The sequence below is a fragment of the Salvelinus alpinus genome, chromosome 5 (genome assembly GCF_045679555.1).
Source record: "Salvelinus alpinus chromosome 5, SLU_Salpinus.1, whole genome shotgun sequence".
Lineage (NCBI taxonomy): Eukaryota > Metazoa > Chordata > Actinopteri > Salmoniformes > Salmonidae > Salvelinus > Salvelinus alpinus.
The window spans coordinates 92,313,452-92,339,116 of NC_092090.1; the positions used below are offsets into that span (position 1 = coordinate 92,313,452).

Here is a 25,665-nt window from a genome sequence, read left to right on the forward strand (position 1 = left end):
TCCTCATTAGACAGCATGTGATGCTACTGCCTCTGCAGATAAAGTAAGCTTATCTACCCTTACAAAAAAGTTATACAGGTCATTGACACAATTACTTCTGAGGCAGGAATTCTGTAGGATTTATGAAATCCTGAAGGGGGGAAAAGTTGACTTGGACTCATGCCGGAATCGGCTGTATCGTGCAGGAATTTTCAAAGATCCTGCACATCAGGTAAAAAATATGTATATTCCTACAGGGTCAGCTAAATTCTTGCAGGAGTCCTGTAGGGGCAGAACCTGCAGGATTTGTTACTCCTGCAGAACATGCTATTTCTACAGGAAAGTGACAATGAATCCTGTGGGGATTTTCTTACAGGAACAAATATCCTACATGATTCCTGCAGAAAAAAAAAGTAGGATATTTGTTACTGTATGACATCTACTAAAGGTCCTGCAAGATGTTTCCTGTACAAATGTTCCTGTAGAAATCAGGGGGCCTGATGTTGAAAGACCCAAAACACCCAATGACCCCAGGTTACATCACTGTCCAAGAGCGTTGGGAGATTTATTTATCCAATCAATGAGGATTTAGATACTAATGGTAGCAACAAATCAATACAAAAAATAAATTATGCAATCATACTGTGTGTTATATAAAGATGCTCTTATCATTTGGTTTACTGACTGGACTACAAGGTGGCTGAAATAAGGCACACCTGCAATTATGATACAAATTTAGAAAAGATAGTAAATTTGATTATGGACATTTCTCCATATAAGTCACTGTTCAACTGTCCTATATTCTTGCATGTTGATACATTCTCAAGTGCAAATTCATTATTACAAAGTAATGCTGCATTATTTTTTTTACAATATATCATTTTTGTTAGTGGCCATACTGTTGCTTGACAATGAGCTCAGCATTATCCATAACTCAATGGCATCCTCAGGCCAGCAATTGAATCGGAAGCATCACCAGCTTCATGAAGATGCGGCTCAATCTTAAGGGAAGGTGTGAGGTGTACGTCACCCACGCTTGTGGTCTGTAATACGGAAGAGAGGATGAGAGCGATTCCACGTCATTGAGGTGCATTTGTGCGATATATATATATATTTTTTTTTTACAGTTTTGCTATTTCCGTAAGATTTTCATGCGTTTGCACACCATGGTTAACTTAATATTGAATCATTAGAGATTTAATTATATTCAGACCAGCTTCGTCTTTCACTGAAAGGAGCGGCCTGGACATTGGAATTCAGCTCCAGGTAAAACATTAGCTAGCTAGTTTAGCTTGTTAAGTTAGCCGCAGCTTTTTCGCCGGGTCTCGAGGGCTCACATGCACCTTGCTTGTCAACTAAACAGCTCGGTGATAACTAGATTTGAGTCGTCGTCTGTAACTTTGGTATCATGGCTGTATTTGGTTTGAATTACTTGCCTGGTCCATGGCTTTCCAGTTGAATGTGTCCTCACCATGAATAACATTGAGATTATGGTTGGGCACGTACAGCTTCAAATTTGTTGACGTTTGACAGATCGAGCTGCTATCTTGCGTGCAGAGATTGAAGCTAGCTAACGTTAGTAAGCAACATTTTAATATCTGAAGTTAATCAAGATTTACGTCTAGTTAGGTATCAATATACCCATATTAACATTTTAATAGCAATCTAACAGCACCTAGCTAGTTCGTGTTAGGCATTATATGCACCAGTGCAACAACTGTCAAGTGTTTTTCAACAGGGAATTAGCTAGCTAACTAGTTGTCATAGCTACTAACGTTACAGTACCCCCCTTATGGAAGGGGTTTTGTGTGATTTATTTACCTAGTTACTACCTAGTTACTGCATTGCATTCAACTGAAGACCTAACTAGTCTTGTGAGGATAGGATGAGATTAAGTGTTATGTGCCTTGTATATGCCTTGAATTGAAATAGGTAAAATGTCTCGTATTTGGAGTCATATAGCAGCTAATGGTTATTGTGTTTAGTGAGATGATGCATAGCTAGGTAATTCATTACATGAAGACAATAGCAGTTGCAGTACAGTATCTGGTTGAGGTTGTATTGTTGTTACATGTAAGCTGTTGTCATTCAGGAAACACCCATCAGTCACATTCTATTATACACCTTGTTTCTGCCGTTAATGTTAAAAGAGAGGAGAAATATGTAGGTCTATGAGCTGTGAGCTGTGCGAAGACCTTACATAACTTGACTAGTTGGGGACATGGGCAATACACAATAGCAGCATATCAAGCCATCACAAACCGCATCATCTTATCTTAAAAAGGGCACATACAGACTTGGTCTGAATTGAATGACTATGGATTCTGTAAAAACATAGTGCCATTTGGGATGCAAGTCTATGGCATGTTTGTGTTGGTTGCATTTATCAGAACAGCAATTCCAATTTTCAAGACCTCTTTGTCAACATCAATCATGAGAAAACGAAACAACAGGTAGTGGATACTTGGCCATTCACCAGCAATGTCAAGCATAGGTATGACCAGTGTATTAAGTGCTTGATTTATTAATATTGTTTGCCAGTCAGTGAAAAAAAAGCAGGTTAATTGAATTACACAAGGTCTTATGATTGAAGGCTTATATTTAGCCAAGGTATAATTTGACAATCCCTGAATTAATCATATTATTCCCTACTGTTTTAAATGCAGTGTTTTGACCTTTAAATTGTGCAACAAAGCTTATTTGGAGAAGAAAAGAAAAATATATATCTTAAATCGTCCATAAATTTGAAACATTTTCTAGATGATTTGTAGGCCATATTTCCCAGCCCTACCTACCTGTTAAATCCACTTCAATCAGTGTAGGCTAGATGAAGGGGAGGAGACATGTTAAAGAAGGATTTTTAAGCATTGAGACAATTGAGACATGGATTGTGAATGTGTTCCAGAGAGTGAATGGGCAAGACAAAAGATTTAAGTGCCTTTGAACAAGGTATGGTAGTAGGTGCCAGGCGCACCCGTTTGAGTGATTCAAGAACTGCAACGCTGCTGGTTTTTTCACGCTTAACAGTTTCCCGTGTGTATCAAGAATGGTCTACCACCCAAAGGACATCCAGCCACCTTCACATAATTGTGGGAAGCATTAGAGTCAACATGGGCCAGCATCCCTGTGGAACGCTTTCGACACCTTGTAGAGTCCATGCCCTGACGAATTGAGCTGTTCTGAGGGGAAATGGTGGGGTGCAACTCAATATTAAGAAGGTGTTCCTAATGTTTTGTACACTGAGGGTATATTGAGACAAATACACACAGTAGCCTACAAGTAGCAAAATAGAACTCAATTGATTGAACATGAAATGTATTTCAATATGATTGAAATGGGCCAATAGCCTACTGTTGATATTTTAATGCAGTCATTTCATTTGATGGATCTTTTTAAAGCATCTTTAAAGCGCTGGGGACACCAGTAGTGAGAGTACGTGGTGCAGACACAGATCCTGTCCACGTCACTTGGTAGGAGCAGTCTGCCAGGTAGGATGCAATCCAAGAGTGGAAGGGACTCAGGCCATTTTAAAGTCAGAGGGGATGCAGCCAGTGGTCAGGGATGAGGGAAGTGAGGAATGGGAGAAGGTCTCCAGAGATGGTCGGGAGGAGGGGATGGGGTTGAGCAGGCAGGTTGTCAAGTGGCCATGACCTCACTAGTCGCAGGATTTCATTTGGAGAGAGAGGGGAGAAAGAGGTCAAGGCTTAGGGTAGTTCTGTGTGAGTAGGACCAGTAGACTCAATAGGCTGAGTGAATGAGGAGCAAAGTACAAAGTAATGAGGAGCATCAGTGCCTTCGCAAAGTATTCAGACCCTTTGACTTTTTTCACATTTTGTTGCATTACAGCCTTATTATAAAATTGATTACATCGTTTTTTCCCTCAATCTACTCACAATACCACATAATGACAAAGCAAAAGTAGATTTTTATTCATTTTTGCTAATTTATGACAAATAAAAAAATATCACATTTACATAAGTATTCAGACCCTTTACTTAGTACTTTGTTGAAGAACCTTTGGTAGTGATTACAGCAATGAGCATTCTTGGGAATGACGCTACAAGCTTGCCACACCTGTATTTGGATAGTTTCTCCCTTCTCTGCAGATCCTCTCAAGCTCTGTCAGGTTGGATGGGGAGCGTTGCTGCACAGCTATTTTCCGGTCTCTCCAGAGATGTTCGATCGGGTTCAAGTCCGGTCTCTTGCTGGCCACTCAAGGAAATTCAGAGACTTGTCCTAAGCCATTCCTGCGTTGTCTTGACTGTGTGCTTAGGGTCGTTGTCCTGTTGGAAGGTGAACTTTCACCCCAATCTGAGGTGCTGAGCGCTCTGGAGCAGGTTTTCATCAAGGATTTCTCTGTACTTTGCTCCATTCATCTTTGCCTCGATCCTGACTAGTCTCCCAGTCCCTGCCGCTAAAAAACATCCCCACGGCATGATGCTGCCACCACCATGCTTCACCATAGGGATGGTGCTATGTTTCCTCCAGACGTGATACTTGGCATTCAGGCCAAGGAGTTCAACCTTGGTTTCATTAGACCAGAGAATCTTGTTTCTCATGGTCAGAGAGTCTTTAGGTGCCTTTTGGCAAACTCCAAGCGGGCTGCCATGTGCCTTTTTACTGAGGAGTGGCTTCCAAATGGCCAATCTACCATAAAGGCCTGATTGGGGCAGTGCTGCAGAGATGGTTGTCCTTCTGGAAATTTCTCCCATCTCTATAGAGGAACTCTAGAGGTCTGTCAGAGGGACCATTTGGTTCTTGGTCACCCCACTGACCAAGGCCCTTCTCCTCCGATTGCACACGTTTTCCCGGGCGGCCAGCTCTAGTAAGAGTCTTGGTGGTTCAAAACTTCTTCCATTTAAGAATGATGGAGGCCACTGTGTTCTTGGGGACCTTCAATGCTGCAGAAATGGTTTGGTACCCTTCCCCAGATCTGTGCCTCGATACAACCCTGTCTCGGAGCTCTGGTTTTTGCTCTGACATGCACTGTCAACTGTGGGACCTTGTATAGAGAGATGTGTGCCTTTCCAAATCATGTCCAATCAATTGAATTTTCCACAGGTGGACTCCAATCAAGTTGTAGAAACATCTCAAGGATGATGAATGGAAACAGGATGCACCTGAGCTCAATTTCGAGTCTCATAGCAAAGGGTCTGAATACTTATGTAAATAAGGTATCTGTTTTTATTTTAATACATTTGCAAATAAAATCTAAAACTGTTTTTGCTTTGTCATTATGGAGTATTGTGTGTAGATTGCTGAGGATCTTTTTTGATTTAAGCAATTTTAGAATAAGGCTGTAACGTAACAAAAATCCAGAAAAAGTGAAGGGGTCAGAATACTTTCCAAATGCACTGTAGACTAACTCTTTGACAACTGCTTTTGAATCGGCATGTGCAACTTTGATGTCATAATGCTTTGCAATGATGAGCAGATTCGCCTTCGTACATTTATCTAGCATCTCCCATGTAGTGTTTTCCACAAATGCTTCCAACTTAAAGTCCATGTTTTTTAAAATTAGATAAAGGAACCTGTTAACTAGCTAGGTCTTTTTAATTTCTCTAAATTTGCACCAAGAGTGGCATAATAAAGTTAACAGTGCTCATGGGTCCTTTTACATAGAAATGCCACACTAGTGTAACTGTGTGAAAACAGACCAGAGTACAGTATCTCTGGTTTAGGCTATTATCTCTGTGGGACTTTGAGGTAGCTTTAGTTACAGATAAGGACGTTTGCTGGAATGTAAAACTTTGATAATAAAGTTTGATAATACCCTCCTAGAACATTTCTAACCTGGATATGCAACACATTCTATTTGAACAGGCCTAGATTAGGCTATTAAAGGGAGTTATTATTTATGGATTATGTAGCCTATAGGGTAATTGATTTATGTTGTGTGAACCATGTCTATGATTTAGGCTATTGTCTTCATGAAACTGCCTACTGGTCGAACTGGATTTTTCTCTGTCCTATTGATTGAAAGATATGTTAAAGTGAATGGAAGCATTCCTTACTTGAAGGCCCATGGGTAAAACAACTTATTACCGCATAGGCTTAGTCCAGCCTATAGCCTAACCTATAACCAAGCTTATTCCAATTCATTTATAGCCTACTTGAAATTATAGGTTCCCAGAAAAATGTTTGTTTTTGATGGGACCTTTTTTTAAATCAACCTGAAGCCCTTTTACTGTCTCACTCTGACTGTGATGGGATGTCTGTTTTGCAGAGTGACTGACTGCTGCTTAACCTTGATGGGCGAATCAGGGTCGTGCCGCTCCACGCTCGTCTCCAGGCTGCCCATCTTCAGGAGGAGCGTGAGTAAGAGGCAGGACTCGTTGCCCTCCTCCCCGTCCTCAGGCGGCGTGGGCAATGGCGTCCACACCTCGTCCCCCTCCAGCACCAACTCTAGCAACAGCAGCACGGGCAAGCGTCGCAGTCTTTTCCGCACACCCTCCATCAGCTTCAGCAGCAAGAGGAACAGCAAACCACCACGCATCCAGACCCCTCCGCTAGATCCAGCCCAGGACTCCAACGGCAGCCAGGCCAACCCTCAGCTGGACTTTCACGATGGCGCTGGGCCTCCACGGGCCAAGACGCGGCACTCATTTGGCTTCGGGGGCCACCGGCAGAAGAAGATCACCCGCTCGCAGACGGAGGACTTTGAAAAGGTGTCTTCCACAGCCAATAGGAATGTGTTCATCAAATGCATCAGCTCAGGTACCAATGAGGGAGACGACTCTGGGTTTCTGGATGACTACAGCGGCGGCAGCAAACGCTCGTCCAGGCAGAAGAAACAATTGCTGCCCAAGTCATTCTCTGCACACCACCGCTTCTCCAAGAACTCTGAGCAGTGCAAGCCCCCGGAGGTGAGCATAGAGCTCCCAACGTCCGGGGGTACCCTGGGCTCGTGGCCAGGTGAGCTGCTGGGGGAGAGCTCCCTGCAGTCGCCCATGCTGTCTGAGGACCACACCACAGCCCTCACACCCTCAGAGTTTAATGTCCCCATCACAGAGGACACTGTGTCCGAGGTGGATGCGCTTCCCGCACCCAGCCCAGCCGACCCGCCAGACAACAACTTCAGCCACGTCTCTACATCCCAAGTGTTCTTCATGCCTGCCCAAGCTGCCACAGACAAGCCCCTCCTGCCAGACACCAGCACAGCCAACACCACGGAGTGTGAGACTGCAATTCCTGTCACAGGGCCAGCAACAGCTGCAACAACACCAATGCCACCGCAACAACAACAATCACAGGAAGATAAGGAAGAGGGAGAAGAGGAGAAGGAGGATGTGCCGGTGGTGGAGGAAGAGGTGAGACCAGAGCAGACGGAGACTAGTGGGAGCGAGGCAGGCCCAGTGCGTAGTAAAGGCTACCATTCCAATCCAGAGCAGTCTGAGAGGAGGTCCAGGAACTCCGTACTCATCCAGGAACCAGGGAAGGGAGCGTGCTGTGGTAGACATGAACCCGGGTCATGCCAAATGAGGAAACCCCACACAGGTAAGAACTAAAGACGTTTATGTATCCACATGTGCAGTACTGATCTACCTCTATGTGATTGTCATTGATAATGCAGAGAGGAGGTGCATTGCTCTATGTAAATCCTTGACGTATATCCTTGAAGTATATTTGGCCAAAATGTTTGCACGCTTGCATTTCGATCACCAACATTTTCTATTCAAACTTCACACTGATTTACACATGTAGAAGGCAGACGAATAGACCTAGTCTGAAATGAAGGCTATGCTTTATGTACTCTTTGGTGGATGATGCAGAAATCAGGAAGTACCAGAGTCAGATTTACATGGCTGATTGGGCAGTACTATTTTAGTTCCATGTACAGTGGTAACTATTTCCTCATAAAGGTATTAACCAATGGACAGTGGTTTCCTTAGACTTTGAGATCGCAACGTTGTATCGGTCCCTTTATGGCATCTGTGAGCACACAGAAGATGTCAATTTTGTTCTACTACTACTACTTCTATGAGTTGGTAAACAAACTGAAAGAGTGCACACTGCCACCTGGATGGTATTGTCTGAACAGGTATGAAGCCAAGGTTGCCTATTTACTGCCACCTGGAGGGTATTGTCTGAACAGGCACAGTGTAGTCACAGTGATGGCGAAACGTTGGTGTTTTACCCGATAAATTACTGGGAGCTTACATATAGAGTGTGCGACTCTCTTTATTTTTAATGAACAAGTATAAAGTCAAGGTTGGGGATTTACTGCCAGCTGCAGTTATGGAATGTTTGCAAAACAGTCCTGTTCCTGGAGAGCTACCCTCCTGTAGGTTTTTGCTCCAACCCCCGATTCAGCTTATCAACCAGCTAATCATTAGAATCAGGTTTGCTAGATTAGGGTAGGAGTGAAAACCTACAGGACTGTAGCTCTGTAGAAGCAGGTTTGAAGAGCCCTGCTCTCGTCACACGTGGATAACAGCTACTGGGAGAATTGCTAGACTTTGGCTATGTTTTTCTGAAAGAGCCCACTAAACTCGAGTTCCCCTGCCAAACTTGAACAGTGCTTTGAATATGATTATGTCTGAATAGTTTTCCTTGAGACAACTGTGTGTTAACAGCATTAGTTAGCCTACTGGTTGTGGGCGGTGTTAGGCAATCCATAATGATAACACATCACTTTTGTTGTTCATTTTTTATGTAAAGCCTATTTCTTGGGCTACTTTGCAATGTTTCCAACTAAGCTGCACGCAGCTCCCGGGACGGCTGTGCAGAAGAAATCACCCTGCTCAGAGAAGCACAAGATTGAACTTCACTCAATGTTCTAGGGTTTTCCCCTTTAGTTAACACTATCAATGTTCTAAAGTTTTCCCCTTTAGTTAACACTATCAATGTTCTAGAGTTTTCCCCTTTAGTTAACACTATCAATGTTCTAGAGTTTTCCCCTTTAGTTAACACTATCAATGTTCTAGAGTTTTGCCCTTTAGTTAACACTATCAATGTTCTAGAGTTTTCCCCTTTAGTTAACACTATCAACGTTCTAGAGTTTCCCCTTTAGTTAACACTATCAACGTTCTAGAGTTTTCCCCTTTAGTTAACACTATCAATGTTCTAAAGTTTTCCCCTTTAGTTAACACTATCAATGTTCTAAAGTTTTCCCCTTTAGTTAACACTATCAATGTTCTAAAGTTTTCCCCTTTAGTTAACACTATCAATGTTCTAGAGTTTTCCCCTTTAGTTAACACTATCAATGTTCTAGAGTTTTCCCCTTTAGTTAACACTATCAATGTTCTAGAGTTTTCCCCTTTAGTTAACACTATCAATGTTCTAGAGTTTTCCCCTTTAGTTAACACTATCAACGTTCTAGAGTTTTCCCCTTTAGTTAACACTATCAATGTTCTAAAGTTTTCCCCTTTAGTTAACACTATCAATGTTCTAAAGTTTTCCCCTTTAGTTAACACTAGCAACGTTCTAGAGTTTTCCCCTTTAGTTAACACTATCAATGTTCTAAAGTTTTCCCCTTTAGTTAACACTATCAATGTTCTAAAGTTTTCCCCTTTAGTTAACACTATCAATGTTCTAGAGTTTTCCCCTTTAGTTAACACTATCAATGTTCTAGAGTTTTCCCCTTTAGTTAACACTATCAATGTTCTAAAGTTTTCCCCTTTAGTTAACACTATCAACGTTCTAGAGTTTTCCCCTTTAGTTAACACTATCAATGTTCTAAAGTTTTCCCCTTTAGTTAACACTATCAACGTTCTAGAGTTTTCCCCTTTAGTTAACACTATCAACGTTCTAGAGTTTTCCCCTTTAGTTAACACTATCAATGTTCTAAAGTTTTCCCCTTTAGTTAACACTAGCAACGTTCTAGAGTTTTCCCCTTTAGTTAACACTATCAACGTTCTAAAGTTTTCCCCTTTAGTTAACACTATCAACGTTCTAGAGTTTTCCCCTTTAGTTAACACTATCAATGTTCTAAAGTTTTCCCCTTTAGTTAACACTATCAATGTTCTAGAGTTTTCCCCTTTAGTTAACACTATCAACGTTCTAGAGTTTTCCCCTTTAGTTAACACTATCAACGTTCTAGAGTTTTCCCCTTTAGTTAACACTATCAATGTTCTAGAGTTTTCCCCTTTAGTTAACACTATCAATGTTCTAAAGTTTTCCCCTTTAGTTAACACTATCAATGTTCTAGAGTTTTCCCCTTTAGTTAACACTATCAATGTTCTAGAGTTTTCCCCTTTAGTTAACACTATCAATGTTCTAAGGTTTTCCCCTTTAGTTAACACTATCAACGTTCTAGAGTTTTCCCCTTTAGTTAACACTATCAATGTTCTAAAGTTTTCCCCTTTAGTTAACACTATCAACGTTCTAGAGTTTTCCCCTTTAGTTAACACTATCAACGTTCTAGAGTTTTCCCCTTTAGTTAACACTATCAATGTTCTAAAGTTTTCCCCTTTAGTTAACACTATCAACGTTCTAGAGTTTTCCCCTTTAGTTAACACTATCAACGTTCTAAAGTTTTCCCCTTTAGTTAACACTATCAACGTTCTAGAGTTTTCCCCTTTAGTTAACACTATCAACGTTCTAGAGTTTTCCCCTTTAGTTAACACTATCAACGTTCTAGAGTTTTCCCCTTTAGTTAACACTATCAATGTTCTAAAGTTTTCCCCTTTAGTTAACACTATCAACGTTCTAGAGTTTTCCCCTTTAGTTAACACTATCAACGTTCTAGAGTTTTCCCCTTTAGTTAACACTATCAATGTTCTAAAGTTTTCCCCTTTAGTTAACACTATCAACGTTCTAGAGTTTTCCCCTTTAGTTAACAGTATCAACGTTCTAGAGTTTTCCCCTTTAGTTAACACTATCAATGTTCTAAAGTTTTCCCCTTTAGTTAACACTATCAACGTTCTAGAGTTTTCCCCTTTTAGTTAACACTATCAATGTTCTAAAGTTTTCCCCTTTAGTTAACACTATCAACGTTCTAGAGTTTTCCCCTTTAGTTAACACTATCAACGTTCTAGAGTTTTCCCCTTTAGTTAACACTATCAACGTTCTAGAGTTTTACCCTTTAGTTAACACTATCAACGTTCTAGAGTTTTCCCCTTTAGTTAACACTATCAATGTTCTAAAGTTTTCCCCTTTAGTTAACACTATCAACGTTTCCCTATACTGTGGGAATTGTGATCAAATCAACACAATATTAGACCTTTTCAGTGCAACATACCGAAATAAAACAAACAATATTTTCTTGTAGGCAGAGTTCATTGAAGTATGATTATATTCCACTGACAGGCACGACTCAGGCCCATACTCTACACAGACCGGTGCACCATAACCAGAGTTATGGGAGCCCTATATGCAAATAGACCATTTCCATATATGGATCTGTGCCGTTCACTTTCAACTGAACTGTGTTTACAGCATGAGCGGTCGTGAGTAGATGCGCTTGTTTTGAGATCAAAGCAAGAGCTGCATGTAGCCACGTGTGTACATTTGTTCATATTCTTTGCCAGTAAGTGAGTTATTAGCCCAGTTATAGCTAATTTCTAGTCAGCAATGGGGGAGTGGTTGCTTCGTACAAGAGAACAACACGTGCATTTCTAGCCCTCTTTAAAAAGCAAGTCAGGTAAAGAGCTTTTTTCTGTCTTAAAAGGGGCAGTGTTGTATTTTGAGACAGGCTTGAATAAGCTAAGTAGCCAATAGGCCCCTTTTTGCATTTACAAACATTGCCGCACGAGGGCGATGCACCCAAGTTGGTGGCAGAACATGGGGGAGTTCTTATAGAATGGCAGCAAAAAATCCTCTATTTACATGTTGCGTATGAGTGCTTTTCATACTACTTTTGGATTATAATTGGATTTTAATGCTTGTATGAATGTCCTGCTTAACATGTTTGCCATCAACGCAAATCAACTGCATTATACTTTAAAAAAAACACTTCAACCTGTAAAATAGCGCTTTGGCTAGCTTTTGCTACATGTAACGTAGATGCAGGGAGTCAGGAAGCAAGTGCAGTTAGTGAGTTTAATGCCAAAGAATGATACAAAACAAGAAAAGCGTCTGAACATGGAAACAGAAACAATATTGCCTGGTGGGTTATAACAACAGAGTGCTATATGAAGGGGAAGTAATCAAGGAGGTGATGAAGTCCAGGTGTGTGTAATGAAGGTTGCCAAGTGGGCGTAAGGATGGGTTGCCAGGACCGGTGGTTAGTAGACTGGCCACGTCGAGCACCGGAGAGGGGGAGCGGGAATGGACGTGACACTACAGCCTATGTCAATGAGCGTTAGCATTCTAGCTAACAACTGCTGCACCCAAAATAGTTATTTTGCAAAGATCACAACCAAATATAATCTTAGCGACTATTCAAGCAAAAGTCAAAACATAATTGTAAGCGTATGAGAACTCAAAACAGTTATTTTATCCAGGCTGTATCACATCCGGCCGTGATTGGGAGTCCCATAGGGCGGCGCACAATTGGCCCAGTGTCGTGCGGGTTTGGCCGGGGTAGGCCGTCATTGTAAATAACTTTTTTTAAAGTGTATTTATTATTATTTTCTCCCCAATTCCGTGGTATTCAATTGGTAGTTACAGTCTTGTCCCATCGCTGCAACTCCTTAAGGACTCGGGAGAGGCAAAGGTCGAGAGCCGCGCGTCCTCCGAAACACGACCCAGCCAAGCTGCACTGCTTCTTGACACAATGCCCGCTTTACCCGGAAGCCAGCCGCACCAATGTGTCAGAGGAAACACTGTGCACCTGGCAACTGTGTCAGCGTGTATGCGCCCGCCCGCCACAGGAGTCGCTAGAGCGCGATGGGACAAGGACATCCCTGCCGGCCCAACCCTCCCCTAACCCGGACGACGCTGGGCCAATTGTGCGCAAATAGCAATCCATCACTACATTGAAAAAAATACCTTTACGTTAGTGTAAAGATTACCCAAAATCATCTGGCTACTTGAAATCAGTGAAGCTGTTGTTGCAAAACACTGGATCACTTCCATGCTTGCAATAGCCAATCGATTGTTTTCTTGTTTTTAAGTTTTTCCCCAACGTGTAGGATAGTCTTTGTTTTTGTGTTTGTCTGTCTATAGGACAGTCTGTTCACTTGTCTTCTTGCCTCTGTTTTGCCTAGGTCTCCACATCAGTCTCTTCTGTTATTTGTCTTGTGCTCTGCCTCTCCAGTGTCCATGTGCAGCAGCGGCGCCAGTCCCTACCACGAAGTGATACGCATGGAGCGCCGGCTCCGCTCCTCCTCGGAAGGGGCTGGGGTGCCGCGGCGGCTCCACCTCAACCTCAAAGAGCCCCACAGCGCCACCCAGGGTAACGTCCTGCTCAGAAAGAGGAACAACTCATCCTCCTCCAAGCTGGGCAGCCTGGTAGGTGTTTACGTCACTACAGTACAGTTACTGTCCAGTACATTAGGGTTCCAATTAGCGTTGCAAAACTACCGGTAATATTCCAAAGTAAGCAGAATCTTCTATGGCAATCTATGGTAACTTTGGTTATTTATACTTCAATAACATAAGATAATGTTAAAATTAAATTGTATTAGTCACATGCGCCGAATACGACAGGTGTTGTTCACCTTACAGTGAAATGCTTACTTATGAGCCCCTAACCAACAATGAGGTTTAAGAAAAATAAATAAATAAATAATTAAAGAGCAGCAGTAAAATAACAATATCAATACTATATACAGGGGGGGACCGGTACAGAGGACATTTTTATCTTCTTCTGACACTGCCTGGTATAGAGGTCCTGGATGGCAGAAAGCTTGGCCCCAGTGATGTACTGGGCTGGACACACTACCCTCTGTAGTGCCTTGCGGTCGGAGGCCGAGCAGTTGCCATACCAGGCAGTGATGCAACCAGTCAGGATGCTCTCGATGGTGCAGCTGTAGAACCTTTTGAGGATCTGAGGACCCATGCCAAATCTTTTCAGTCCCCTGTGTTTGGTGTGCTTCGACCATGTTAGTGTGTTGGTGATGTGGACACAAAGGAACTTGAAGCTCTCAACCTGCTACAGCCCCGTCGATGAGAATGGGGGTGTGCTCGGTCCTCTTTTTCCTGTAGTCCACAATCATCTCCTTTGTCTTGATCACGTTGAGGGAGAGGTTGTTGTCCTGGCACCACATGGCCAGGTCTCTGACCTCCTCTCTATAGGCTGTCTCGTCGTTGTCGGTGATCAGGCCTACCACTGTTGTGTCATCGGCAAACTTAGTGATGGTGTTGGATTCATGCCTGGCCGTGCAGTCGTGAGTGAACAGGGAGTACAGGAGGGGACTGAGCACGCACCCCTGAGGGCCCACTATGTTGAGTGTTGAGGATCAGCGTGGCGGATGTGTTGTTACCTAACCTTACCACCTGGGAGCGGTCCGTCAGGAAGTCCAGGATCCAGTTGCAGAGGGAGGTGTTTAGTCCCAGGTCCTTAGCTTATTGATGAGCTTTGAGGGCACTGAGCTGTAGTCAATGAATAGCATTCTCACATAGGTGTTCCTTTTGTAAAAATGGGAAAGGGCAGTGTGGAGTGCAGTAGAGATTGCATCATCTGTGGTTCTGTTAGGGCGGTATGCAAATTGGAGTGGGTCTAGGGTTTCTGGGATAATGGTGTTGATGTGAGCCATGACTAGCCTTCCAAAGCACTTCATGGCTACAGACGTGAGTGCTATGGGTCGGTAGTCATTTAGGCAGGTTACCTTAGTGTTCTTGGGCACAGGGACTATGGTGGTCTGCTTAAAACATGTTGGTCTTACAGACTTGGGCAGGGAGGGGTTGAAAATGTCAGTGAAGACACTTGCCAGTTGGTCAGCGCATGCTCGCAGTACACGTCCTGGTAATCCGTCTGGCCCTGCGGTCTTGTGAATGTTGATCTGTTTAAAGGTCTTACTCACATCGGCTGCGGAGAGCGTGATCACAGTCTTCCGGAAAAGCTGGTGCTCTCATGCATGTTTCAGTGTTATTTGCCTCGAAGCGAGCATAGAAGTAGTTTAGCTCGTCTGTTAGGCTCGTGTCACCGGGCAGCTCTCGGCTGTGCTTCCCTTTGTATTCTGTAATGGTTTGCAAGCCCTGCCACATCCGACGAGTGTCAGAGCCGGTGTAGTACGATTCGATCTTAGTCCTGTATTGACGCTTTGCCTGTTTGATGGTTCGTCGGAGGTCATAGCGGAATTTCTTATAAGCTTCTGAGTTAGTCCCGCTCCTTGAAAGCGGCAACTCTAGCCTTCAGCTCAGTGCGGATGTTGCCTGGCTTCTGGTTGGGGTATGTACGTACGGTCACTGTGGGGACGATGTCATCGATGCACTTATTGCTGAAACCAATGACTGATGTGGTGTACTCCTCAATGCCATCGGAGGAATCCCGGAACATATTCCAGTCTGTGCTAGCAAAACAGTCCTGTAGTTTAGCATCTGCTTCATCTGACCACTTATTTATTGATCAAGTCACTGGTGCTTCCTGCTTTAATTTTTGCTTGTGAGCAGGAATCAGGAGGATAGAATTGTGGTCAGATGAAATATGAAAAATACAGATAAACTCTATAGGTAGATAGTGTGGTCTACAGCTGATCATAATATACTCTACCTCAGGCGAGCAATAGCTCAAGACTTCCTTAGATATCGTGCACCAGCTGTTATTTGCAAAAATACATAGTCCGCCGCCCCTTCTCTTACCAGACGCCGCTGTTCTGTCCTGCCGATACAGCGTATAACCAGCTAGCTGTATGTTGGTAATGTGTTCATTAAGCCACGACTCCGTGAAGCATAAGATAGTACAGTTTTGAATGTCCCGTTGATAGTTTAATCTTCCTCGTAGATCATCGATTTTATTTCCCAAAGATTGCAAGTTTGCTAGCAGAAGTCAGCCCGCCCTCTGGCCCCTTTTTCTCTGCCTTCTCTTCACGCAAATGATGGGGATCTGGGCCTGTTCCCAGGAAAGCAGTATATCATTCACGTCAGGCTCGTTGGACTCGTTAAAGATTCTGCCAGTGAGTAATCGCAGTACTGATGTCCAGAAGTTATTTTCGGTCATAAGAGACGGTAGCAGCAATATTATGTACTAAATAAGTTCCAAACTACGCAAAAAAACATACAAAAAACCCACAATTGGTTAGGAATACATAAAACATCAGCCTTGTTCTCCGGCGCCATCTTGTTTGACAGCTTTGTCATTCATTTGTCATAAAAAAATAAAATTATATTACTGTATTAGATTATTTTATATGTTTTACATGTTATGTGGCCACACAGGGGGTCAGAGATAATTAGACACCTGTGATAATCTGAAGTAACAAAAAAGGTCACTAAATGTAATTTTATAAAATAAAAATAAAAAACTTTAAATTTACTAAAATGTTGGTAGTTTACTGGTAAAAAGTTAACAACTGTATACAAAAATGTATTACTTAAAAATCATACAATGTGATTTTCGGGATTTTTGTTTTAGATTCCATCTCTCACAGTTGAAGTGTACCTATGATAAAAAATTACAGACCTCTACATGCTTTGTAAGTATGAAAACCTGCAAAATCGGCAGTGTATCAAATACTTCTTCTCCCCACTGTATATACAGTACATGTCAAAAGATTGGACACCTACTCATTCAAGGGTTTTTCTTTATTTTTTACTGTTTTCTACATTGTAGAATAATAGTGAAGACATCAAAACTATGAACTAACACATATGGAATTATGTAGTAACCAAAAAAGTGTTAAACAAATCAAAATATATTTTATGTTTTAGATTCTTCAAAGTAGCCACCCGTTGCCTTGATGACAGCTTTGCACACTCTTGACATTCTCTAAACCAGCTTCACCTGGAATGCTTTTCCAACAGTCTTGAAGGAGTTCCCACACATGCTGAGCACTTGTTGGATGCTTTTCCTTCATTCTGGGGTCCAACTCATCCCAAACCATCTTAATTGGGTTGCGGTCGGGGTGATTGTGGAGGCCAGGTCATCTGATGCAGCACTCCATCACTCTCCTTCTTGGTCAAATAGCCCTTACACAGCCTGAAGGTGTGTTGGGTCATTGTCCTGTTGAAAAACAAATGATAGTCCCACTAAGAGCAAACCAGATGGGATGGCGTATCGCTGCAGAATGCTGTGGTAGCCATGCTGGTTAAGTGTGCCTTGAATTCTAAATAAATCACAGTGTCACCAGCAAAGCACCATCACACCTCCTCCTCCATGCTTCACGGTGGGAACCACACATGCGGCGATCATCCGTTCACCTACTCTGTGTCTCACAAAAACACGATGGTTGGAACCAAAAATCTAAAATCTAAAATTTGGACTCATCAGACCAAAGGACAGATTTCCACCGGTCTAATGTCCATTGCTTGTGTTTCTTGGCCCAAGCAAGTCTCTTCTTATTATTGGTGTCCTTTAGTAGTGGTTTCTTTGTAGCAATTTGACCATGAAGGCCTGATTCACACAGTCTCCTCTGAACAGTTAATGTTGAGATGTGTCTGTTACTTGACCTCTGTGAAGCATTTATTTGGGCTGCAATCTGAGTTGCAGTTAACTCTAATGAACTTATCCTCTGCAGCAGAGGTAACTCTGGATCTTCCTTTCCTTTGGCGGTCCTCATAAGAGCTAGTTTCATCATAGTGCTTGATAGTTTTTGCGTCTGCACTTGAAGAAACTTTCAAAGTAGTGATGCACCGATATTACATTTTGGCCGATACCAATATCCGAACTCCAGTCTCACCGTCAACAGTGAAGAGGCGACTCTGGGATGCTGTGTTCTTTTGCTCATATTAATCTTTTATTTTTATTGGCCAGTTTGAGATATGGCTTTTTCTTTGCATCTCTGCCTAGAAAGCCAGCATCCCGTGGTCGCCTCTTCACTGTTGATGTTGAGACTGGTGTTTTGCGGGTACTATTTAATAAAGCTGTCTGTTGAGGACTTGTGAGAGGCGTCTGTTTCTCAAACTAAACACTCTAATGTACTTGTCCTCTTCCTCAGTTGTGCGCCGGGGCCTCCCACTCCTCTTTCTATTCTGGTTAGAGCCAGTTTGCGCTGTTCTGTGAAGGGAGTAGTACACAGCGTTGTACGAGATCTTCAGTTTCTTGGCAATTTCTCGCATGGAATTGCCTTCATTTCTCAGAACAAGAATAGACTGACGAGTTTCAGAAGAAAGTCTTTGTTTTTGGCCATTTTGAGACTGTAATCGAACCCACAAATGCTGATGCCCCAGATACTCAACTCGTCTAAAGAAGGTTAGTTTTATTGCTTCTTCAAAACTTCTTCAGGATTGGTGTGTCCCCTGCGGGACGGTTGAGCTAACGTAGGCTAATGCGATTTAGTATGAGGTTGTAAGTTACAAGAACATTTCCCAGGACATAGACATATCTGATATTGGCAGAAAGCTTAAATTCTTGTTGATCTAACAGCACTGTCCAATTTACAATAGCTATTACAGTGAAAGAATACCATTGCTATTGTTTGAGAGTGCACAGTTTTGAACAAGAAAAGTTATTAATCAGTACAACAGTTTTCAGCTGTGCTAACATTTTTGCAAAAGGGTTTTCTAATGATCAATTAGCCCTTTAAAATGATAAACTTTGATTAGCTAACACAACGTGCCATTGGAACACAGGAGTGATGGTTGCTGATAATGGGCCTCTGTACACCTATGTAGATATTCCATAAAAAAGCTGCCGTTTCCAGCTACAATAGTCATTTACAACATTTAACAATGTCTACACTGTATTTCTGATCAATTTGATGTTATTTTAATGGGCCAAAAATTTGATTTTCTTTCAAAAACAAGGACATTTCTAAGTGACAAGGACAACAAGGATAACAAGGACATATCGTGCATCCCTAGTTCAAAGTGCTTGAAATTTTCCTGATTGACTGACCTTCATGTCTTAAAGTAATGATTGACTGTCGTTTCTCTTTGCTTATTTGAGCTGTTCTTGCCATTACATTTACATTTACATTTAAGTCATTTAGTAGACGCTCTTATCCAGAGCGACTTATAATATGGACTTGGTCTTTTACCAAATAGGGCTATCTTCTGTATACCACCCCTACCTTGTCACAACACAACTGATTCCACAAATTAACTTTTAAAAAGGTACACCTGTTAATTGAAATGCATTCCAGGTGACTACCTCATGAAGCTGTTTGAGAGAATGCAAAGACTGTGCAAAGCTGTCCTCAATGCAAAGAGTGGCTACTTTGAAGAATCTCAAATATAAAATATATTTTCATTTGTTTAACACTTTTTTTGGGTTACTATATGATTCCATATGTGTTATTTCATAGTTTGGATGTAATCACTATTCTGCAATGTAGAAAATAGTAAAATTAAGAAAAACCCTTGAATGAGTACAGTCGTGGCCAAAAGTTTTGAGAATGACACAAATTTTCACAACGTTTGCTGCTTCAGTGTCTTTAGATAATTTTGTCAGATGTTACTATGGAATACTGAAGTATAATTACAAGCATTTCATAAGTGTCAAAGGCTTTTATTGACAATTACATGAAGTTGATGCTAAGAGTCAATATTTGCAGTGTTGACCCTTCTTTTTCAAGACCTCTACAATCCGCCCTGGCATGCTGTCAATTAACGTCTGGGCCACATCCTGACTGATGGCAGCCCATTCTTGCATAATCAATGCTTGGAGTTTGTCAGAATTTGTGGGGTTTTGTTTGTCCACCCGCCTGTTGAGGATTGACCACAAGTTCTCAATGGGATTAAGGTCTGGGGAGTTTCCTGGCCATGGACCCAAAATATTAATGTTTTGTTCCCCGAGCCACTTAGCAAGGTGCTCCATCATGCTGGAAAAGGCATTGTTTGTCACCAAACTGTTCCTGGATGGTTGGGAGAAGTTGCTCTCGGAGGATGTGTTGGTACCATTCTTTATTCATGGCTGTGTTCTTAGGCAAAATTGTGAGTGAGTCCACTCCCTTGGCTGAGAAGTAACCCCACACATGAATGTTCTCAGGATGCTTTACTGTTGGCATGACACAGGACTGATGGTAGCGCTCACCTCATCTTCTCCGTACAAGCTTTTTTCCGGATGCCCCAAACAATCGGAAAGGGGATTCATCAGAGAAAATGACTTTACCCCAGTCCTCAGCAGTCCAATCCCTGTACCTTTTGCAGAATATCAGTCTGTACCTGATGTTTTTCCTGGAGAGAAGTGGCTTCTTTGCTGCCCTTCTTGACACCAGGCCATCCTCCAAAAGTCTTCGCCGCACTGTGCATGCAGATGCACTCACACCTGCCTGCTGCCATTCCTGAGCAAGCTCTGTACTGGTGGTGCCCCGATCCCGCAGCTGAATCAACTTTAGGAGACGGTCCTGGCGCTTGCTGGACTTTCTTGGGCGCCCTGATGCCTTCTTCACAACAATTGAACCGCTCTCCTTGAAGTTCTTGATGATCCGATAAATGGTTGATTTAGGTGCAATCTTACTGGCAGCAATATCCTTGCCTGTGAAGCCCTTTTTGTGCAAAGCAATGATGACGGCACGTGTTTCCTTGCAGGTAACCATGGTTGACAGAGGAAGAACAATGATTCCAAGCACCACCCTCCTTTTGAAGCTTCCAGTCTGTTATTCAAACTCAATCAGCATGACAGAGTGATCTCCAGCCTTGTGCTCGTCAACACTCACACCTGTGTTAACGAGAGAATCACTGACATGATGGCAGCTGGTCCTTTTGTGGCAGGGCTGAAATCCAGTGGAAATGTTTTTGGGGGATTCAGTTCATTTGCATGGCAAAGAGGGACTTTTCAATTTATTGTAATTCATCTGATCACTCTTCATAACATTCTGGAGTATATGCAAATTGCCATCATACAAACTGAGGCAGCAGACTTTGAAAATTAATATTTGTGTCATTCTCAAAACTTTTGGCCACGACTGTAGATGTGTCCAAACTTTGGACTGGTACTGTGTATATATAGCAGGGGAGATGGGAGCGGTGCTAGCACCATTAGTGTTGCGGACTAAATAGCTTAGTCAATGGCCACATCCTCTTCTGGATTACACTCTCACACGGGGATAACAGCACCTCCCTGAATCAAACAGACTAATCCTTTAACTAACTGTTTTGCAGATCAGTGCAACAGGCAGCCCCTACCAAGGCGACAGCAATTTGTCACTCAAGGGATTGCTCACGCCTCCTTCCCTATCTGGGCACTCCAATCCACATCCCTGCATGAACAGTAAACACTTGTGCTTATTTTGTAGTGCATCATACTAAGATGTATTTAGTTTTGGGAGTGGTGCAAACACCCCTCATCTTCCATACTCAGAAGGGAAAGCACATGTGCAATACTTGCTTGTGTGGCTAAATCTGCGGTTGATGAAATGTAAGTGTCTCCAATCTTGGTTTGAAGTTTTCCCCTAAGCGCTCTCGTGGGGAATCGGAGAGCGTGGCCGTAGGAGTGTATTACCAATTTCTTCTCCTTTTTTTGCCATCCTCTTTTTAAATTTGTGGGAATAACAGAAGGCACTCCAGTGTGACGAGCAAAGCTTCACTGAGATGCTGAAGTGTTTTCCATCGTCTGTTGAGTAGTCTCGTGGTTTCATGAGCAGTCAAGGGCAATGCAGAGGCGGGCTAAAGTATGTTAGCTGGACATGTACAAGGGAACACTGGGGAAATAACCCCCTCCCCCTTCTCTGTGTCATAATTAGAATACACTCAACAGCCAACAGGATATTGTTGCTCCCTCTTCTACTGTGGGTTCAGTATACACAATCAAGTGCAGAAACTTGTCAATGCCATTGCCACGGAAATCAAATTATGTATAGTAGATGATGAATCCACTTCATCCACTTCCACTTCATAAGACATGCTAGCGTGTGGCTGTTGAAGGAACAAGTAAAAAGACATTATCATTCAACATGGAATAGTTAACCAACCCTTATTACAAAATATTTGGGAATGTAATAGGGTTAGGTGATATTTGGGCAGACCTCTTCTACGATATGCTGCTCCTGATATCACGATATCCGATATAACCGTTTTGTGACGTTAATGACTAGATTATTCAAATGTTTGTTTTTATTTACATATTATAGTCACATCCTCATTAAAGGTGCACAATGATCGCGCCACCGTTTCCTGGTTGCAAATTTTTGAATCGTTCGCATAATTTCAGTGTGTGACAAAACAAGCAAGGAAAGTGTAGTTAATCATTGTACCATTTAAACTGCTGTGAAATATATTTTCCAAAAACCAAAATATTGTTTTTGCAGCTGTTTGAAGCTGCTGTACAAAACCGAAAGTAAATGACGCAAAAACGAAACTTAAGAACGGGATGCATAGAAATAGCGCACATAGAACAGATGTACCACGTCCTAGACTTGCTTTCAATGAGAATGACAGATCTATAACTCACATTTCTATATAAATTTGGTGGTTGGGTCGCCCAAAAAGTTACATATTGCAGCTTTAAATAATCTTAGTATGACTATAAAATAAGACCGTTCATTCATTTAGACTTTATTTTCAACATGTTCATATAACTGATAAAACTGATAAAACTGCACAGAGTATAGTCAGAGTATAGTCTTAACCATCGCGATATATCATCAATGTCAAATATCACGATATTCGATTTAATCATATATTGTCCCAACCCTAAATTGTAATCTGCCCTGGCCTGTAGTAGACTGGTAATGAAACATTTGAGTGAATTGTAACTTTAACTCTCAGCTTTCTCTATGAATATCCATTCCTTAACTCTTGTGAAAGTTTTATATCTGGGTATTCACCAAGAACCAAACTGAAGCAAACGGATTTGTCCAATAAGAAACACTTGTTTGAATTCTTCCGTTGCAAAATGTTCTGTTATTGTGCAAAACGATTTGATACGGTATGCATTAATGAATACACCCCTGGTTTCTGGACCCTCTGCAACTGCAAATCTTTCCTGTATTGATCCTCTTGAATTTATGCCAGAGGTACAGAATGAATGTAATATCTACTGACCCAAAGTCTTTCTAGGTGAAAAATAAGAGACCTACTGAAGTTGGCAGTGAAGAAATGGATCCTTGTTTTAACAAGCCAGCATTTCAAATCAAATCAAATTCTATTTGTCACAGTGAAATGGTTTCTTACAAGCCCTTAACCAACAATGCAGTTTTAAGAAAAATCAGTGTTAAAGTATTTACTAAATAAACTGAAGTAAAAGATTCCGGTTAGTCGAGGTAATATGCACATGTAGGTAGAGGTAAAGGGACTATGCATAGATAATAAACCGTGTGACAATTTAGCATTAAAGCGACAATCAGAAGTTGAAACAATGACAAAGTTGTATCCTCGCCCCTGTTTTGGTAAAACAGTTGAGGGATGCAGCTCGGTAAATGTAACCACCCTCAAAATCATAGACAGAGCTATGGATGCAAGGACTGACCATCCATGACATCAAAATTATAGTTGTAACCATGTTTTGAGGCTATACGGTATTTGTTTACATTTACTTTGTTTACAAACAGTGGAGTAAAACTAGCTTATATTTTGTGTTCTGATGAGGTACGATAGTTGGAACTAAGCTCATGAGGGATTTCTAAGTTATATTCTTCAAGAATCGATAGGTTTATAAGTCCAAAAATGAATGTAGCAACTGCAGATTGCCTCTTTTAAGATACTCACTCAAACATCATTGCGGGGTAAAAAGGTCAGAGCTTGTACAGTGAAGCAGTATTAATACACATCTATTGCTGAAGGGGGATGACATTAACAGATTAGTTTAGCTCCAAATGATGTATATCTCAGATGCCATTTATACAGAAATGGTTGAGCACCGACAGCCGACTACATGAACATTTCTGCCATTTCACACGCTTGACTTGAGCTTGACATTTAGGGGCAGTTTCCCAGACACATTAAGCCTAGTCCTTGGACTAAAAAGGTATTTCAATAGAGATTCTCTGTTGAGCAGGCCTAGTTTTAATCTGTCCCCCTTAAAGTTGATCAATGAGAGTCAGAACCAGTTGGTGACATTGTTATGTTCAAATGGAGTTCATGTAGTCCAGAATGTCATACTGTTCTCTACGCTATTACATCGTAAACATACTTTGTTGTAAATTTGGTACACTGCACTGACATTTTTGCTAGTTGGTAGTCAACATTAATCTTACATGAATCGTATGATTCACCAGTGATAACGGCATCACATTTATTTCTCAATGTTCCCCAAATTATATTAACAGATTTTTTTTTTTTACCATACCTTTTACCTTGTCCATCAGAAACCCTTAGAGAAGATGAGTTATCTCCAAGACATCTCTAGTGTCATATCTTCTGGATTTCTATCTTTTTTCACCTGTAGACCCACCTGGGGAACTGTTTTTCTGGGTGCCACCACAAGATGGTAGCATATCCCTTTGAAACACAAGGAAAAGGGTTCAGCATGAACATGAATCCACAACCACTACTCAGAATATGGATGCCTTTGAACATTTCCATTGTTTACTGGGCCAGTGGCTTCCCATTCTCAATGGATTAGATAAGTGGCTATTAGATAAATATATTGGATCTCATAACCTTTGCCTTGGTGACCCCTTATGTTTCCAGCACAGCCATGAATGAACCCTAACAAAACATACAAAATGTCAATGCAAACAGAGTGACCTTGTATGTCTGTTTGTCTCATGTCTATAGTGCCAGGTTTTCTCACCTGCTAACCTTACAAGGAAAAACTCTGGGCCCTAGTTATAGCCCATAACTCCTGACACTACTCCCAAAGTCAAGTGCCATGCATCAAGCTAGTTGTTCAATTTGTCCAATGCTCTGAGTCATACATACATGTACGTTTCCTGTATTGTGTCCTCAGGACCTACTGAACAACCTGGGTTCCTCTGAGCTGGATGAGGACGACCTGATGTTGGACCTGGAGCTCTCTGATGACCAACGCCAGCGTCACGGTATAAACACTCCCCATTCACCAGCAAAGCGTCCCGGTATAAACACTCCCCATTCATTCATCAGCAAAGCCACCGGCTTTATTCCGAATGGCACCCTATTCCCTACATAGTGCATTACTTTTGACCAGGGCCAATCGGACTCTGGTCAAAAGTAGTGCACTATGGCCCTGGTCAAAAGTAGTGCACTATATAGGTAATAGTAGTGAGAGCCAGCCTCTGCTCCTCTGTCAGCCACCCATCCAGGGAAACTTTGGCCCTCAACTTTTGAGCATGACCTCTACATGTATATCCAGGGACACACCCAAGTTTAAGCAGGATAAACTTTGTTTGCTCAGATTTTTAGGAAGTTTAGAAAAGGCCTACTTTAACTAGACCATAGACACTTGCTAGGGTTGTGTTGTCACAACACAACTGATTGGCTCAAACACATTAAGAAGGAAAGAAATTCCACAAATTAACTTCTAACAAGGCACACCTGTTAATTGAAATGCATTCCAGGTGACTACCTCATGAAGCTGGTTGAGAGAATGCCAAGATTGTGCAAAGCTGCCATCAAGGCAAAGGGTGGCTACTTTGAAGAATCTCAAAAATAAAATATATTTTGATTTGTTTAGCACTTTTTGGTTACTACATGATTTCATGTGTGTTATTTCATTGCTTTGATGTTTTCATTATTATTATACAATGTAGAAAATAGTAAAAATAAAGAAAAACCATTGAATGAGTAGGTGTGTCCATACTTTTGACTGGTAGTATATGTGTAGATAGTATATTGAAAACCTAAACATAAAATGTATCACAAACTATTTCTTCATAATGGTTATTGATTTGCACCCGTTAA

The 25,665-nt window shown here is 41.7% G+C and overlaps 1 protein-coding gene across 3 annotated transcripts in view; it reads left to right on the plus strand.

Moving 5' to 3' along the window:
• The first annotated feature begins 895 nt into the window (after nucleotides 1–895).
• LOC139577244 (serine-rich coiled-coil domain-containing protein 1-like) overlaps nucleotides 896–25,665 on the plus strand; it is a 112,118-nt gene continuing 87,348 nt past the window's right edge. For 2 of the 3 annotated variants that reach the window (XM_071404218.1, XM_071404220.1), the window contains exons 1-4: nucleotides 1,075–1,245; nucleotides 6,206–7,476; nucleotides 13,121–13,314; nucleotides 24,734–24,824. In XM_071404218.1, coding sequence (XP_071260319.1) covers nucleotides 6,231–7,476; nucleotides 13,121–13,314; nucleotides 24,734–24,824 — 1,531 coding nt within the window. In that variant the 5' untranslated portion in view covers nucleotides 1,075–1,245; nucleotides 6,206–6,230. The other variant, XM_071404219.1, reaches the window with a different exon arrangement.